The sequence below is a fragment of the Ricinus communis genome, chromosome 10 (assembly GCF_019578655.1).
Source record: "Ricinus communis isolate WT05 ecotype wild-type chromosome 10, ASM1957865v1, whole genome shotgun sequence".
Classification (NCBI taxonomy): domain Eukaryota; kingdom Viridiplantae; phylum Streptophyta; class Magnoliopsida; order Malpighiales; family Euphorbiaceae; genus Ricinus; species Ricinus communis.
The window spans coordinates 17620600-17636269 of NC_063265.1; the positions used below are offsets into that span (position 1 = coordinate 17620600).

At 28.5% G+C, this 15670-nt stretch overlaps 2 protein-coding genes across 2 annotated transcripts; both read left to right on the forward strand.

Moving 5' to 3' along the window:
• The first annotated feature begins 2414 nt into the window (after window positions 1-2414).
• LOC112535587 (VQ motif-containing protein 8, chloroplastic) lies at window positions 2415-4105 on the forward strand. Its single transcript, XM_048370113.1, has one exon. It carries the CDS (start codon window positions 3613-3615, stop codon window positions 4039-4041), a length of 429 nt encoding a protein of 142 aa, XP_048226070.1. The 5' UTR covers window positions 2415-3612; the 3' UTR covers window positions 4042-4105.
• Window positions 4106-8704: 4599 nt separating this feature from the next.
• LOC8259798 (protein downstream neighbor of Son) lies at window positions 8705-15380 on the forward strand. The gene is made up of 15 exons (XM_015722347.3): window positions 8705-8953; window positions 9360-9558; window positions 10029-10102; window positions 10182-10314; window positions 10442-10524; window positions 10610-10763; window positions 10851-11053; window positions 11341-11546; window positions 11639-11728; window positions 12123-12244; window positions 13349-13450; window positions 13842-13951; window positions 14083-14170; window positions 14505-14704; window positions 14829-15380. The coding sequence occupies exons 2-15, from the start codon at window positions 9433-9435 to the stop codon at window positions 15043-15045; spliced, it is 1908 nt and encodes a 635-aa protein (XP_015577833.2). The 5' UTR covers window positions 8705-8953; window positions 9360-9432; the 3' UTR covers window positions 15046-15380.
• The last annotated feature ends 290 nt before the right edge of the window (window positions 15381-15670 follow it).

The window sequence follows — 15670 nt, forward strand, 5'->3', positions numbered from 1 at the left end:
TACTTTGGAAATAATATCTTGATAAAAATAAATAAAGAAAAGGTAATTAATCTGAATTAGTTAAACAGAAAAAAGGGGAGTATTATTGTAAAAGAGAAATAGAAGATGAGAAGAAAAGGAAAGAAACAACATCCAAGATTTATTATCAAAGCCTAGAAGATTTTTGATGCCTAAAATTAGGTTTCATCTTGGAATAAATTAATAATTTGGCTAAATGAGTTAATGACTAGAATAGTAATTTTTTAATTTTTTAAAATACGTGTTAGTTTAACATTAAGTGTTAGATATATCATTGTCCTAGTTAATTAAATCACTAAATTTTAGATAAGTGAATAATATATTACCAAATTTAAAATTAAATAACTATAATAAAAAAAAGATATATAACCAAAATAAAACTTAATATAAAAAAGTATATTACCAAAAAAATTTAATGTAAAATTAAGAAACAATTAATATAATTATCCCATATAGAGTACATCTGGAAAAAATTATAGACTAAGAAGGAGTAATCATTGAGGCTCAGCTATCATTGCGATAGCTCATATTATTAGTGTATATGCGGAGCAAGGTTTGAGCAAGAATTTTTTGATTTAAAAGAAAAAATGTTATATTTATAAATATATATGGAAAATAATCTGTAAAATTTTATTTTTATAGTCTAATTTTTATGACCTAAAACTCTAAAAAAATATTTATTTATATGATTTTTTTTAAAAATTGCATTATAATATTTTTTTGATATTATATTAATATTTTTTAGTATCATTTTTTTAATAAAATTAAAACTGGTTTTTATCCTTATAAATAGCTGCTATAAACACAGATTTTTTTTATATTCTTAAATAATTTTTTGATTTTATTTAAATATATTATTAATTATATTTTAATATATTTTTAAAATATTATAATATAACACCTTTTATGTTATTAAAACGCACTCATTATTATAAATACACGGACTGTTATAAGGAACGTGTAATATTTTTCAATTTATAGATACTAAATATGAAAATAAAAAATAAAAAATAAAAATTTTATCTTTTTAGCTGGTTTTACGATGATATAAATCAAAAATTATTTTTTTTATTTTTATATATAAAATTTTTTAATAAAAAAATAAAAGAAATTGTATAAATAAAAAGAATTAAAAAAACGTAAGAAAAAGCTTTTTCGAAAAACCGTGTTTCCTCGAGAAATAAATGTAACGGTAAGAAAGAAAAGACAAATAAAAAGTCAAACACTAGGCATGTACTTTGGGCCAAAGCATTGACATTTGGTAGGAAATTTATTAAGAAACAAAACAAAATTTTTATGTTGACTCCTTGTAAAAGAAAACGTAACCTATGTATGGGCCAATTAGTTGAATAATTAGAGTTTGTTAGCTGCATTGATCAGCCGATAGCCAATTAGTTGAATAATAAAAACTTATTTTATTTAACTAATCAATGCAGCCAGTAGCTAATAACTGATAAATTAAATCGTTTGGTATAATCTTATTAGCGGACACTGTTAATATACTAAATGACCATTGAATGTATAATTTATCATTAAATATATTTTATTTAATTATATTATATTTAATGATGCAAATTAATAAAAATAACTCATTATAATTAAAAATTTATAGTTAATTTTCTTTAGCTCAATTATATTTATTATTATCTTAAAAATAGAATTTAAATTTAAATTCTACTAATAAAAATTTCTAATTTTAAATATCATAATTTTAAATATTATAATTATTATCATAATTTTAAATATTATAATTATTATCATAATTTTAAATATTATAATTATTTAAAAATTAATAATTATTATTTATCTTAAAATATAAAAATTTAATTATATAAGATCAATTTAAAATAAGTTATTGTTAATAAGTTTTAATAAGGATAACAATATTCAAATAAATAAAAAATTAAATCGGCCATCGTACTAATAAGAAAAAACTATAAAATAAAGTAGATATAATCAACAGCTGATTGGAACTAAGAGCCTATTTGGTTCAACTAATTAATGCAACTGGTAGCTGATTGCTAATAAATTAAATCTTTCCGTATAATTTTATTAATGATTGTTGTCGGTATATTGAATGACCATTGAATGTAGAATTTATTCTTAACTATAATTTATTTTATTTTATTATATTTAATGATACAAATTAATAAAAAACTTATAATAATTAAAAAATGTATAGTTAATTTTCTTTAGCTCAATTGTATTTATTATTAAAAATATTTATAAAAATTATTTTAAAAGTAGAAATTTAAGTTTAAATTCTACTAATAAAATTTCTAATTTCAAATACTATAATTTTAAATATTATAATTATTTAATTATTAAGAATAATTTCACATAACAATTTAATTATATGAGATAAATTTAAAATAGATTATTATTAATAAGTTTTAATAAGGATAATAGTGTCCAAATAAATAAAAAATCAAATTAGCTATCAGTTGATAAAAAAAAAAAAATTAAAATAGAGATGATATAATCAAGAGCTGATTGTGACTAATTTAGCTATCAACTCTTGTTTCTTAAGTCACTACAAATAATTTAATATAATTGTTTAATGAGAAACAACTATCGGCTATATCAAACCTCTAAATCAAACAGCTTCTAAATCAGCTATCAGTTGATGTTTCTTAAGTTTTTACCAAACGTTTTAATATAGTTGTTTAGTGAAAAACAGCTATCAACTACATCAAACCTCTGAATCAAACAGCTTCTTAGTGCTAACTAAAAGCATTCTCAATTAAAACACGTGAGACTTAAATCTTCAGAAGATAAGATTAAATTCAATATCAATTCTAAATAAATCTAACTATCACTATTAAGTTTTAGATGTACGAGTGCTTAATATAAACCAACATTCGATTAAAACTATATAAATCAAATTGGACTTGTTTATCTCATTTCCTTATTAGTTCCGATTCTAATTTGATCATTCTTTCGAACAGAAAAAGATAGTTTTGGTTTAAAATAGTTATCCAAACTGATGGTACCCCGTTCAATACTTGCAGTTGAAATAATCATTTGAAAATAGAAAAATAAGTATAAATTTATTCGCCATGCCATATTCTCTCCAAAAAAAACAAAGAAAAAAAAATATATTTGTAAAGTTTTAAACATGTAAAAACATTAAATATCTTTTTGTACCGTACATAAAACTAATTTTAATATGAATCTTGATATATCTAGAAAGACATATTCTATAGAGAAAGAGAAGAAAAGAAAATAAAAATTACAAGAATGACAAATAGAAAGAAACAATCAAGAAATTGGAAAAAGAAAAGTACGAGACAGGAAGACTTGACTTGACTCAGTATCTAATTACAACTGAAAATAGCAATATAATAATACTCTTTATTTACGTGCCGGCAAACCTCTTCCAAAACAAACAGATATTAAACACACACAAAATGACCAATTCAAAAATGCAAGACCAGTAAAAAACAAATTAAAAGATACCAAATATATTTGGCCATTTCAAACCAACTTCACATACCGGACCTTATATAAATCCACTTGCCCATCTCTAATAAATCCTAAAACAAAAACCTACTCATTTTAGAGAGATATATACGCTTCTGGAACATCAAGAACATGGTCATTTCTTCCACAAGAAAGCAGCTGCAGGGTCCAAGGCCTGCACCACTAATGGTGAGCAAGAACTCTTCGAAGATCAAGAAATCATTACTGCCTCATCCTCCAAACCACCGTCGTTCTCCTGTTATCATTTATCTGAAATCACCTGATGTTATTCATGTCACCCCGGAGGAGTTCAGGGGTCTTGTGCAGCGTCTTACCGGGAAGAAACAAGAACAAACTACTGTCTCTGCTTCATCACATTCTTCTTCTTCTTGTTCTTCTTCTTCCGCAGCTTCTACAACAGTGGTTGATGTCAGTGATGATGAAAAAATGAAAAGGGTCGGTTCCAGCATGGCCGAACAAGAATTTACTACTGCTGACTTAGCTCAATGTCATAATCTTTGTGTAAACATTTACAGTGATGAGGATTGGTATGAATTTTAGTAGGGTATTACACAATGTAATTATTGCCGTGGACTATCTTATATCTTTCAAGTTCTTTTCTTCATTTCTTTTTGCTAGAACTATAATTTGTTTTTTCAACTTTTCCTATATTTTTGGGATGTGTCCTATTCATCATGTTAACATATCCTATTATAATTTATAATTTACAAATTATCGAGATCTTGTTTAATATTTAAATTTAAAGTTAATTTTTATAAAGCTAATTATTTATTAAATAATAAAACCTCAACCATTATTATTAAATTTAATAGTTAAGAGTACATAAATATGGATTGATCTTATTAATTATAACATGAGAAGATATCAATTTGAGAAAGTTAATTTATAACATAAGAACTCCTTTTATTACCAAAAAAACAAAGAATTATCACTCTTTTATGGTTGTTTTTTCATTTCGAAAGAAATACCCCTCTTACGGGATTGTTTTCTAATACTGACAAATATATTTTTTTTACGAGGTTGTTTTCTAATATTGACAAATATACCTCTCTTACGGGGTTGTTTTCTCATATTGATAAATATACCCCTCTTACGGGATTATTTTCTAATATTGACAAATATACCTCTTTTACGGAGTTGTTTTCTAATATTAACAAATATACCCCTCTTACGAGATTGTTTTCTCATATTAAAAGATATACCACTTTTTTAGGGTTGCTTTCTTATTTTGAAAGATATACACATCTTATGGGGTTGTTTTCTAATATTGACAAATATACCTCTCTTACGGGTTGTTTTCTCATATGAAAAGATATACCACTTTTTTGGAGTTGCTTTATCATTTTGAAAGATATGTTCTTCTTACGGGGTTATTTTCTAATATTGATAAATATGCCCCTCTTACGGGGTTGTTTTCTCATATTAAAAAATATACCACTTTTTTTGGGTTGTTTTCTCATTTTGAAAGATATACCCCTCTTGCGGAGCTGTTTTCTAATATTTCATAATATTGACAAATATACCCCTCTTATAGGGTTGTTTTCTGATATTGACAAATATACTCCTCTTACGGGGTTGTTTTTTCATATTGACAAATATATCCCTTTTACGGGGTTGTTTTTTAATATTGACAAATATATCTCAGTTACGGGGTTGTTTTCTCATATTGACAGAATACCCCTTGTCTCTTTTATTTATTTATTATATACTTCACTATATTTACCGATTTAGTCCAAACAAAATATGGGACTACGTTTTTCCTAACTAAGCGATAGGAAATATTAAAAGATTATAATTACCTAAACTAAAGCAACGAAAAAGATAAAAAGTTGTTCTTACTTCCTCTTGAGTAATTGAGAAATAGAGGATTAGAGTTTTTATTTTATTTTATTTTATTATTATTTGATACTTAATGCTCATCTCATTAATAATATTCAATTCCACGATAGCATAGACATTGAAGTCCGTAAGCAAAAAGAATTTATATTTCGTTCAATCTATTTATTTAATCTTTATATTATTCAAATAGATTTGTTGTATATCATGTATTATTTATAGTCTAATATATAAACAATAAAAAAACAATACAGAGTAGATTTTCAAAAATGGAGATTTCACCGCACATGGTTTTTTAAAATTTTTCTTTTCAAGATTTTTATTTATATAATATTTCTTTCCAGAATTTTATTACAGAAAAAATACTGAGAATATACCTACAAAATATTTGAAAGATAATTCTTTTAAAATTTATATTATTGTGAGTTGAGTTTTTTATTTTATATCTTTTTTATTTTTTCAAGTAAAAAAAATACTAAAATATAACTAAGAAATACCGAAAGTCTATTTATTTTAATTTGTATTATTATAAATTTATCTTTTAAAATTTTGTTTAAAAAAATATATTAAAAATATATCTATAAAATACCAAAATGATACTATTTTAACTTGTATTGTTATAAAATCAATCAAATAAAGTAGATTTATCATTTTTATTTTATGTCTTTGTATTTAATATTCGTAAATTGAATGATTTTATATGTTTTGTATAGCAACTAGTATATTTTAATGACAACGAGAATGTGTGTTTCAAAAGATATATCATAATATACAAAATATGGTTTAAATTATATGAAGATATAATTAAAATAAAATTGAAAAATATATTTAATGGTAATAAAAATATACTAAATGATACTAATAAAAAAAATATTGTAATGCACCTAAAAAAATATATAAATAAAACTTTTAAAAAAATCATAAAAATATTTGAAAAAATAAATTATAAAAAAAGAATTTGACAGTAAAAAATAAATTTACCACGCGTTTTTCTGTAAATCTGTAAAAATCTGATTTTTAAGTGCATATTGTCACTGATATCTAAATGCCCCTGATTTTAATTTTTTCTTTCTTTCTTTTGTTTGCTTTTATTATGTAATTGGATGTGTTTGATATTTATTAGAAAGATATTTTTGAGTTATATAAGTTAAAAATGAGAAAAATTATAGTAACTTTTAAAGATACATATTTATTATATATAATATTTTTATGGATGGTAAAATACTGTATCAAGAGTTATAACTCAACTGCATACTTAAAATTTAAATTTAAAATTTTAGTTAAGCTATAAGAGACTTTTGTTATCTCATTTATGTGCTCTTAGGTGTTAAGAGTCTATTTAAAAAAATTGAAACACTTGAATTGTTGTTCTTATGTAAGAAGACCTTCATTAGCTTTCTAGAAATATTTAAAAGGTCAAAATGTATCTGGAGCATGATGTTGGAAGTGTTGGTAAAGGTATTGAAGATGGAGCTACTAATATAGAAAGTAATATTTGTGATTTAGAGTTGAAGAATAAGTGAATTCAACTATTACGAAGAGTCGATGCTAAATAAAATGGTGAAAATTTCTTTTATTTATTTATTGGAGGGCCAACAGATCATATATATTATATAATATGAGATAGTCATCTCTTTATAATTGTTATAAATGTGAAAATTCATTAGTGCGGAGGAGAGAACTTGAACTCTTCCAAGAGCAAATGCTTTTACCACTTGAGTTAAACTTTAATATAAGAGACAAAAACTAATATACGGTGATCAAGTCTAAAATACATAACGATCAAATTTGAAATACACGAGAATAAATAAAAATCAAAGTTTGCAAGAATGTAGGTTGAAGCATTTTTTATTAAAAAAAAGGTAATAAACCAAAATTTTGATTAAACATTTTTATCATTCTTTACCCCATAAGACGGTATCTTGATATGTAAATATATGTTTGTTGAGTTATTATAATTCTTTTATTTGAGCAATCATATTAATAACTTAATTATTATGTTTCTATTCTAATTAATTGCTGATTATAATTCTAAAGTTAGCATGTGCACTAGTAAAATAATTTTTAATTAGATAATAATTTTAAATTATAATATTAATTTATATTTTTAACAATGGTTCATATAAATATAATGGTTTAAAGGTCAATTTGCTCCCTCAACTTGGAGTCAATATCCAATTTATTCGAATTTTAAATTTTTAGCCAATTTCATCAACCAACTTGGCAAAAGCGGCAAATTCAATTTAAATTTTTACAAAATTAAGAGATTAGATTCCATACAACATGCAAAGCAAGTGGATGAAGGATCTAATGAACAAGTAAAGTTTATTTTAGTCCTTGAACTTTATATTATGTATTAAATTTAGTAAAATAATTTGTATAATAAATTTTTTATTTTAATAATCTAATAATAATATCTAATAAATAAATAATCAAATTTTTAAATTTCAATAAAAAATTAAATTCATGCAAATTTAAAATTTTATTAAAATTAGAAAAAATTGGTTCTTTAAAATAATTAATCTTAATTTCTATTATTTTTAGCATAATTTAGTCAATTGGATAAGAAAATTAATAATTATTTATTATTATTTAATTAAATTATTTAGTAATTTCATTTTAATTGAGTTTAGCATTTAATATAAAATTTTAAGGACTAAATTGAATTGTACTTATTAATTAGTTCCTTCAATTGAATTTTTACTTGCTTTGCATGATGCGTGGAATTCAGTCTCTTAATTTTATGTAAATTTGAACTGAATTGGCCATTTTTGCTAAGTTGGTGGGTGAAATTAGTAAAAAATTTAAAATATGAATAAATTAGCCATTGATTCCAAATTGAGGGGGCAAATTGACCTTTAAATCTAAATATTATTAATACATTGATTAGTAGATTAATTATGTTTCCCTCAGCTTATATATCATATTAATAATCATTACAATTATATAAATTTAATTTAATATTAGCTAAATTTTAAAAATTTAAATATATTATAAAAATTTAATTTTAATTTAATAAATTAAAAATATTCATAATCAAAATAATAACATTAGTGAACTGAAAATTTGTTAAAAATAAAACCTCAAAACAAATGGTTAAATACAGATATATTAAAGGTAGATTTATAAACTAAATACTCTACTATTTCATAGAGCTAATTTGTAAAAAAAAAAGAAAAAATGAAAGAGCTCAGAATTATCACGGCTCAATATGGACCTTCAAGGCATACTATTCAGATATTGAGCCATTTCGTAATTATCCTTAAACGACAGAGCGTACTATATTTTAGACGCTGGATCCTTTAGATGACACTCAGTTTAAAAGAGCTATGAGTTTGACCGTTAACGACAAGCATTAACGTCGTCAGTAACAGGAGGGAAATGAAAGTACCAAAGTGTTTAAACACAAAAAAATCGAATTCACTCACTTTACCGCAATCTCTCTCTCTCTTTCTCTTTCTCCCTCTCCCTCTCCCTCTCTCTCTCTCTCTCTCTCTCTCTATATATATATATATATATACACGCGATTTCCCCTAAAACCCTAGATTTCGATTTGAGCATTTTCTATTGGTGCGCATTTTAATGCTGTTTCCGGCGAATTTTTTAATTCGCGAAGGTAACATATATTTATGTGAATGTTCTGATTTGATGATAACTAGATGCTATTTGCTAACCTATGCCTAAATCCACTGTTTATTTGCTGTATTACTGTTTATACAGTAATTTCTTATAAAGAAAGTTGTACTTGTCGAAGTGGATGCATTTAGTTTATTAGTTACTAAATGAAACCTAAAATGCATTGCTTGAATATTGGACAGACGATTCAACCTTTTTAATAACATAAAATTGAATCACATTTTGAATTTTTGTTTTGGAAATCTAATGGCCACGTGATTTTTATGCGCTCATTTTTTGGATTCCTTGTAAAGAATAATAACATGTTAGGTTCATGTGTAAGTGTTCTTTTGTTATTATTTGTGGTTCAAAAGAAAATAATATTTATTTAATTGAAACAATTGCAGGTGATTGTTTAGTTGATTGGTAAAGAAGACAGGCTTTGTAGCATTCTTGTGTTTAAAAAAAAAAATTGATTTTATGGCAAAGGTTGCTACACAGCCTGCTCCTGGTTCGTTAACTTCCGGTTCTCTTCAAATTGGAGGGGCTGCTTTAAAGGTCGGCGAGGGTGCAATGTTCAAAAGAAAGACCCCTTCAGAACTAAGAGTAAGTTTCAGTTCATTATCTGTTTTATTTCTATTTTTTTTCTTTGGCTTGATCCTGTAGTTGTAGATATCCAGGGAATTTTCTATAATATCATCAAGGGATGATGAGATTTTTTTTATATACCTTGATTTAGTGGTTACTTTTTAGATAGTTGGCTCGGGAATATTTAAATAGGATGTTCTAGTATGCTGGTTTCATCAATTCGAGTTACATTATTGTGGGGCTGCTATTGACAATATGCTGTAACTTTTTATTTCATACCCCAGAACCATTATGAGAGGTATATCCATGCTCTTTTGTACATGAGTATGAGTTATATGCTTAAATGGTATTCTCTTCATTTGTTCATAATGGAAAGAAAATATTAAGACAAAAGCTGCTATGCTACAAAAATAAATTGTTCTAATGAACTGTCTGTTTTTGCATCAATTTCTGATATCTTTATGGCTTCATATGATTTGGGAATTCAGGAAGAGCAACTGAAGAGGAAAAATGTTGTAGAGATTGTAGATGAATCTCCAGCCCCATTATGTGGCTTGATAAAGTAAGTGATCTCACCAATACTTTTCCCCCTCTGTTCTTTTAGTGGCTCATTTCCTGATACATACTTTTTAATGCTCCAGTAACCCTAGTGATAATGGGCCTAAGAAACCAGATTTACCAAGGAATCCAAGATACATTGACACCCGTATGGATGAATTATATCCTGCTAAAAAGTCCAGGCTCAGGGTGCTTTCAGCAAAGGATAATGCAAAGGTTGTATCATTTTCATCTAGGGGTTCTTGTTTCTAATCATAGTACCCAAAGTGAGAATGTACGACATAGATTATCATAGGTAAAGTTACCTTATTAATTCGTTTTGTTTACTCTTAACTTCAAACAGGAAAATATTTCAACTGAGCAAACAGTCAGCCTTAAGAATATTGCCATCCTTTCAAATTTGGCCGCCAAGAGACGAATCTCACGGTATGAATTCTAGCACAATTGCATCTTATCTGGAAGTTGAAGATATTACTTTTCTCAATGATTCTGTTCTACTATCTCATTCCAGTTCAGAGAATCCTGCTCTTGCTTCTGTAGATCCTGAAGAGGGTAAGGCGCAAGCTTGTCAAACAATAGAAAGGTGTAGTCAAAGTATATTTCGAAGTGTTACCGAACTTTCATCCAATGGTGAAAAATCCTCGGGTTCAACCATTGTGGATATGGTATTCTTTGTTTGTAGTTGTTTTTATCTTTCTTCGTATTTTAGTTATATATGCTTATGAAATTAATGAACACCTATTCTTTTACAGGATAAAGCATTAAAAGGACTAGTTGCCCATGAACTGCAGACCGATTCTGCTTCACCTGCCGACTTCTCTAAGAATTTTGGTAATCATGCTTCATTTCATTCAGGCAATTTCGTCTCAGAGTGTCTTGTACCAGGCTCAAAGGCTCCTCTGGATTTTACTTTGAAAACAAAAATGCGGGTGGCATCGTCTTGCTCAGTCAATTGGTAAGCACGTTATCTTATATGAAGCTGTTATCTTCCTTATTAGTTTGTTCTGGTGTTTGCTCTTTGAAAAATGGCATTTAATGTTTAAGAAGTGCATTTTTTCATCTGTGAGTTATATCTTTTAGGTTCTGGTTGTTAGGATAGTATCTTGTGATTAACTTTCTCTCTCCCTCTCTCTCTCACTCACACACATACACACGTAACTTATACAAGCATGAGGTACTTTATGTAGATTTCCATCTGCAGATTTATAGTTATTTGGTTTGTGCTTTCTTTTACAATTGCAGGATTCACAGATCAATTTTGGGTAGCGCATACAATGCAATACCACAGTTAACATCCCAATTTGGTTGTTCTGAGGATAGCAGTGGCTCAGGGCAGGCATTGACTTCCCAGATTCTTAGTTCTAAAGCATTGCATTCATGGGTTTATCCTCAGTGTATACTACCACCTTCTGTCATATCAGTGTTGAGCTCACAAGCTGCAGAGGGAGGTTCGTGGGATTAAAGTGATGCATACCTTCAATTTATGTCTTCCCTTCTCCATGATTTTCTAAAGTTTTTGCTTTTCCCTCGGTGGAAATAGATTTTTTAAGAAAACGGCAGCTGGGATGGGAGGATTCTTTTCGGAGTCTTTATTACATGCTCCGAAAGAACATTTGCAATATATTTTATGGTAATTCCTTTACCCATTCTGTTACAATTGTTTATACATTTTTGTTATGCACTATATTTTCATTGAGTGAAACAATGTGCACAAAATAAAAGGGTCGCAAGTTAGATCTGACCTTCTACAGCCTCGAGGCATATGCATTTAGAGAATTAGTAAATATTGACACCGTGTTATAACTTGTCTCAGTCCTGCCTTTCTCTCCATTACCTCTACTATATGCTTGAGTTTTAACTTGCTTTTTGTTATACTATATGAAGGAAGATAGGTGGGCATTTGAATTGTACTGGAGCTTGCATTGTGGAATTTTATTTTCCTCCCACTCTCTTCACCAAACTGACATTTATTTTCTTTACCTTATGAACCACTTACTGACATGCTATTTTCATGATTATTGTAGTGTGCACTTCACATTTTGTAGTGATGTTCATCTGTAGTAGTGGTTCAGGAGGAACCAAACACTCATGTAATGCTTACATATCCCAATCAACAAGGCGTCTGAGGTCATTGCTAAAAGAGCATGTAAGATGTACTTATTGACATGTTCCATTTCTTCTGACCCTCTGTGTTAGTCTTCAATAGATATTTTGTGGAAATCCACGTCTAATTATGTCATGCATTGCATAGGTAGCTAATAATTCTTCCTTTGGTTGAACTTATTTATAAAGTTTTCTTCTAAGTTTTTTTGTGATTACTCTTTAATGTAAGCGATTCTTAATGCACAGACTCATAAAGGTAATTGTTTCCACAAGATCTTTTGGTCATCTGACTGCAAGTTGGTCTTTGAAGGGTGTTAAAGCTAGCCTAAGCTCCATCCTTATGATTTAACACATTATCTTAACAAAAGCAAGCCTTTGCTTATATTGTGGTCTCCTAATCAAATTTTTATTTAGGGTTTTTGTTCAGGTCTGAAATTGCTGCCTTATTCTTATTTTATTATGCGCTTTCTCTTGTTTTATGAGTCATTATTTTCTTATGATAAATGGTAATAACTTCCATTAAAAGGTTGTTGGGGTAGTGGAAGGTATTTCCCATATAGATGTAAATATAAAACAGAAGTTGCAAAGCAATTTTTTGGTAATGGTATGTGTTTTATTCTGACTTTTATTAACACTAGGCATTTTGAACTTTTTAATTCATTCATTCTTCCAATATAATTTTCTCGCTTCCTAAAATTGTCAAGGGAAATTGCCATCAAAAAGCCTTTTTGTATTTTTCTGTTGAAATAAATGGTGGGCAGGTGATCATTAAAACTATCCTTTTGAGCCTTCTCAAGTGAAAAATGAGACTTTATTTTCTTTAAAAGGTCTTAGTCTTCGATCAGTTCCAGATCTAGTTAGAACCTCTTATAAATAAGCTTGAGATCCTTCAGCGTCCAAGTTTTAGTTTGAGATGCTTTAACCAAATTGAAGGATTCAAAGGCATAAACTTGAATTTTCCTTTTTTCTCATGTATTTAGTGCTTTTTAAAAGCACAAGTCTTAAATTTTTTAAATAAATTATGTATTACATACAGCTCCTCTGTTATTAAGAACCTATTTGCTGGCTTTTACATGTTGCATGTCTACTTTTCTATCATTTGATGTTAGTTCAATAATGTTGACATTTCCTATTGGTTGTGACTTAGGATGTTTGCTTCTCTATGCCACTTTGCCATTCTAAAGAAGAGCAAGCGACCACTGAAGATCTAGTTGAGCTCTCAGAGATTGAGAAGCAAAATTTGGGCCAGGTTTATCATTGCTTTTCGTATTTGGTTTTCTTGTCATTTGGCTGAGCCTGAACATAGTCGGGACCATTAGTATATTCTTAGAATGCAATTAGTATTTGAAAATTATTATGTAATTTGGACCAAAATCCATAATTTGTTTTTCAGGATTCCATATTATTCCTGGAATTTATTAACCATGTAGAGTTTGATAAGCATTGTGATGAGAAATAAATTCATATCTGATGCCAACTTTTAGTGAGATCATGTGTGCTAAAGCTTTCACTTTTTTCATCATATCCCCTAACTGCAGATTTCTATATGAACCATCCTTACCAAGATCCTTGACTGAATAGTGTTTATTATAGTCCTTATACTTTTTAATTCATTGGCGCTTCCACTGTAAACACTGCAGACTAGACGTCGGACATCCTCATCTGATGTTGATAATAGTCCAGAATCCTTACTGGCTTTTTGTGGAAATAAAGGCGTACACGCATTATATGACTTCTTGTTAAATTACAGGTAGGTATATAGATTAAAGTTTGAACTTGTAGATTATTTTGTTTGTTTTTCTGCATGGTTGTGGAAACAAGCCAGAAAATATAATTTTTGTTGTAATTTTATGACCATATTTTGCTTGGGGTTGTCTTCAGATCTTCCCTGACTGTTCTGTCTGGTGTGGATGTTCCTGTATTGTATTCACCTGTGCCATTTCAGAACTCTGCTCTTTCTGCTCCGGAGGTGGGTGCAACTGATGTCTAATCTAAGTTTATTAATTCAATAGGTCCATTGTTTTTATGTTTTACGAGTTAAAACTTGCTCTCGTTTAACTTTTTCTGTTTAATTTTGCATCAATTGCCAAATTAACATAGATGGAAGTTAAGCAAAAATTATTGTTTTTCATATCTTGGTCATGCTTAAGTCCCTTGTATTTAGTTATTCAATTCTCTATGCTTACACAGGTATCCTATTATCAATTGCTAGAAATCTGTTACAAAATCTATAGTTAGTTGTCTTACCTGTTTGACGCCAGAAATGTGCTTGCATATCTTAAAGCACTAATCTTGTTTCACAGATAAGATGTGTGGAGATGAAAAGAGCTGATCATATTGCTGCTTCCGCTAAAGAGTCTAAAATCAAAGACAGTGAATCTTTACAAGGTTCATCTTCTGGTCTTCGCTCTAGCATTGAAATTAAGGATGCATTTATTCCGTCATGGATTATTTGCCGTGTATGTGCATTAATGGGATCTGAAGGGAATAGTTTTGAGGCAAGGTATGATAAATTTTTTCACAGCTTCTGTCATCTAGAGTTCTGGTTGTGTTTTCACATAGTTGGAGAATAATCACTCGTTGTGTCTGTTCTTGACTGGTGTTCTTTGATTTTGGGCAACGTCCAGCTTTATAACAGAGCGAACCTCAATTGGCTTGAACATTGCTCTTCAAACATTGTCCGAGAAATCAGATTCTAAGGATGTGACAAGCAAAGGATTGCAAGAAAGCAGTCAGTGTTTTGGTATTCCAGAAGCTACCATGACTCCTTGCTTGGGTTCAGGCTTCTTAAAGGGTTTGAAGTACACTGACGGATATTATACAGCTTCTCTTTCTCCTATATGACATTCTGCTAACACGGCGTCTAGCTGAAATGCGATATTGAGATGCTGCAACAGAGCTTGGTGGTCTCTCCTTTCTGACATTTTGCTTCTGTGGTCCAGAGCTGAAATGCAACAATGAGATACAGCTACAGTTTTTTCACAGCTTTCCTGATATTTTGCTTTCATGGTCTCTAGCAGAGATGCATTATGCAAAGTTTGAAATGTTTCTTACTCCATCTTATTGTTACTACCATTCTACCCCCTGTATTGTAATCCTGTATGATAAACAGTAGCTAACTGATGCTTTATAGCACAAGAATTTGAGAAAGCTGATTCCTGGTTTCTTTTCTCCTGACATATTTTACTAGTTGGTTTTGCTTGTTATGATTGGCTATCCTGTTTATTAGAGAACTACTGACACTTGTTTAAGTTACTATGTGGGGATAATTATTCTTTTGGGTGAATGATTTTGGAGACTGTGCACATGGTATATATGTTATCTGAAGTCTTTGGAGATGTATTTCAAATGATATAATGAGTTCAAGGGGGGAGGGAATGTAACTGAGAGACATTCCCAAGTTCCTTCAACATTAATTTGCTTCATCGAAGGGCATTTGGGAACTCGAGCATCCCAATGATAGGTTTCT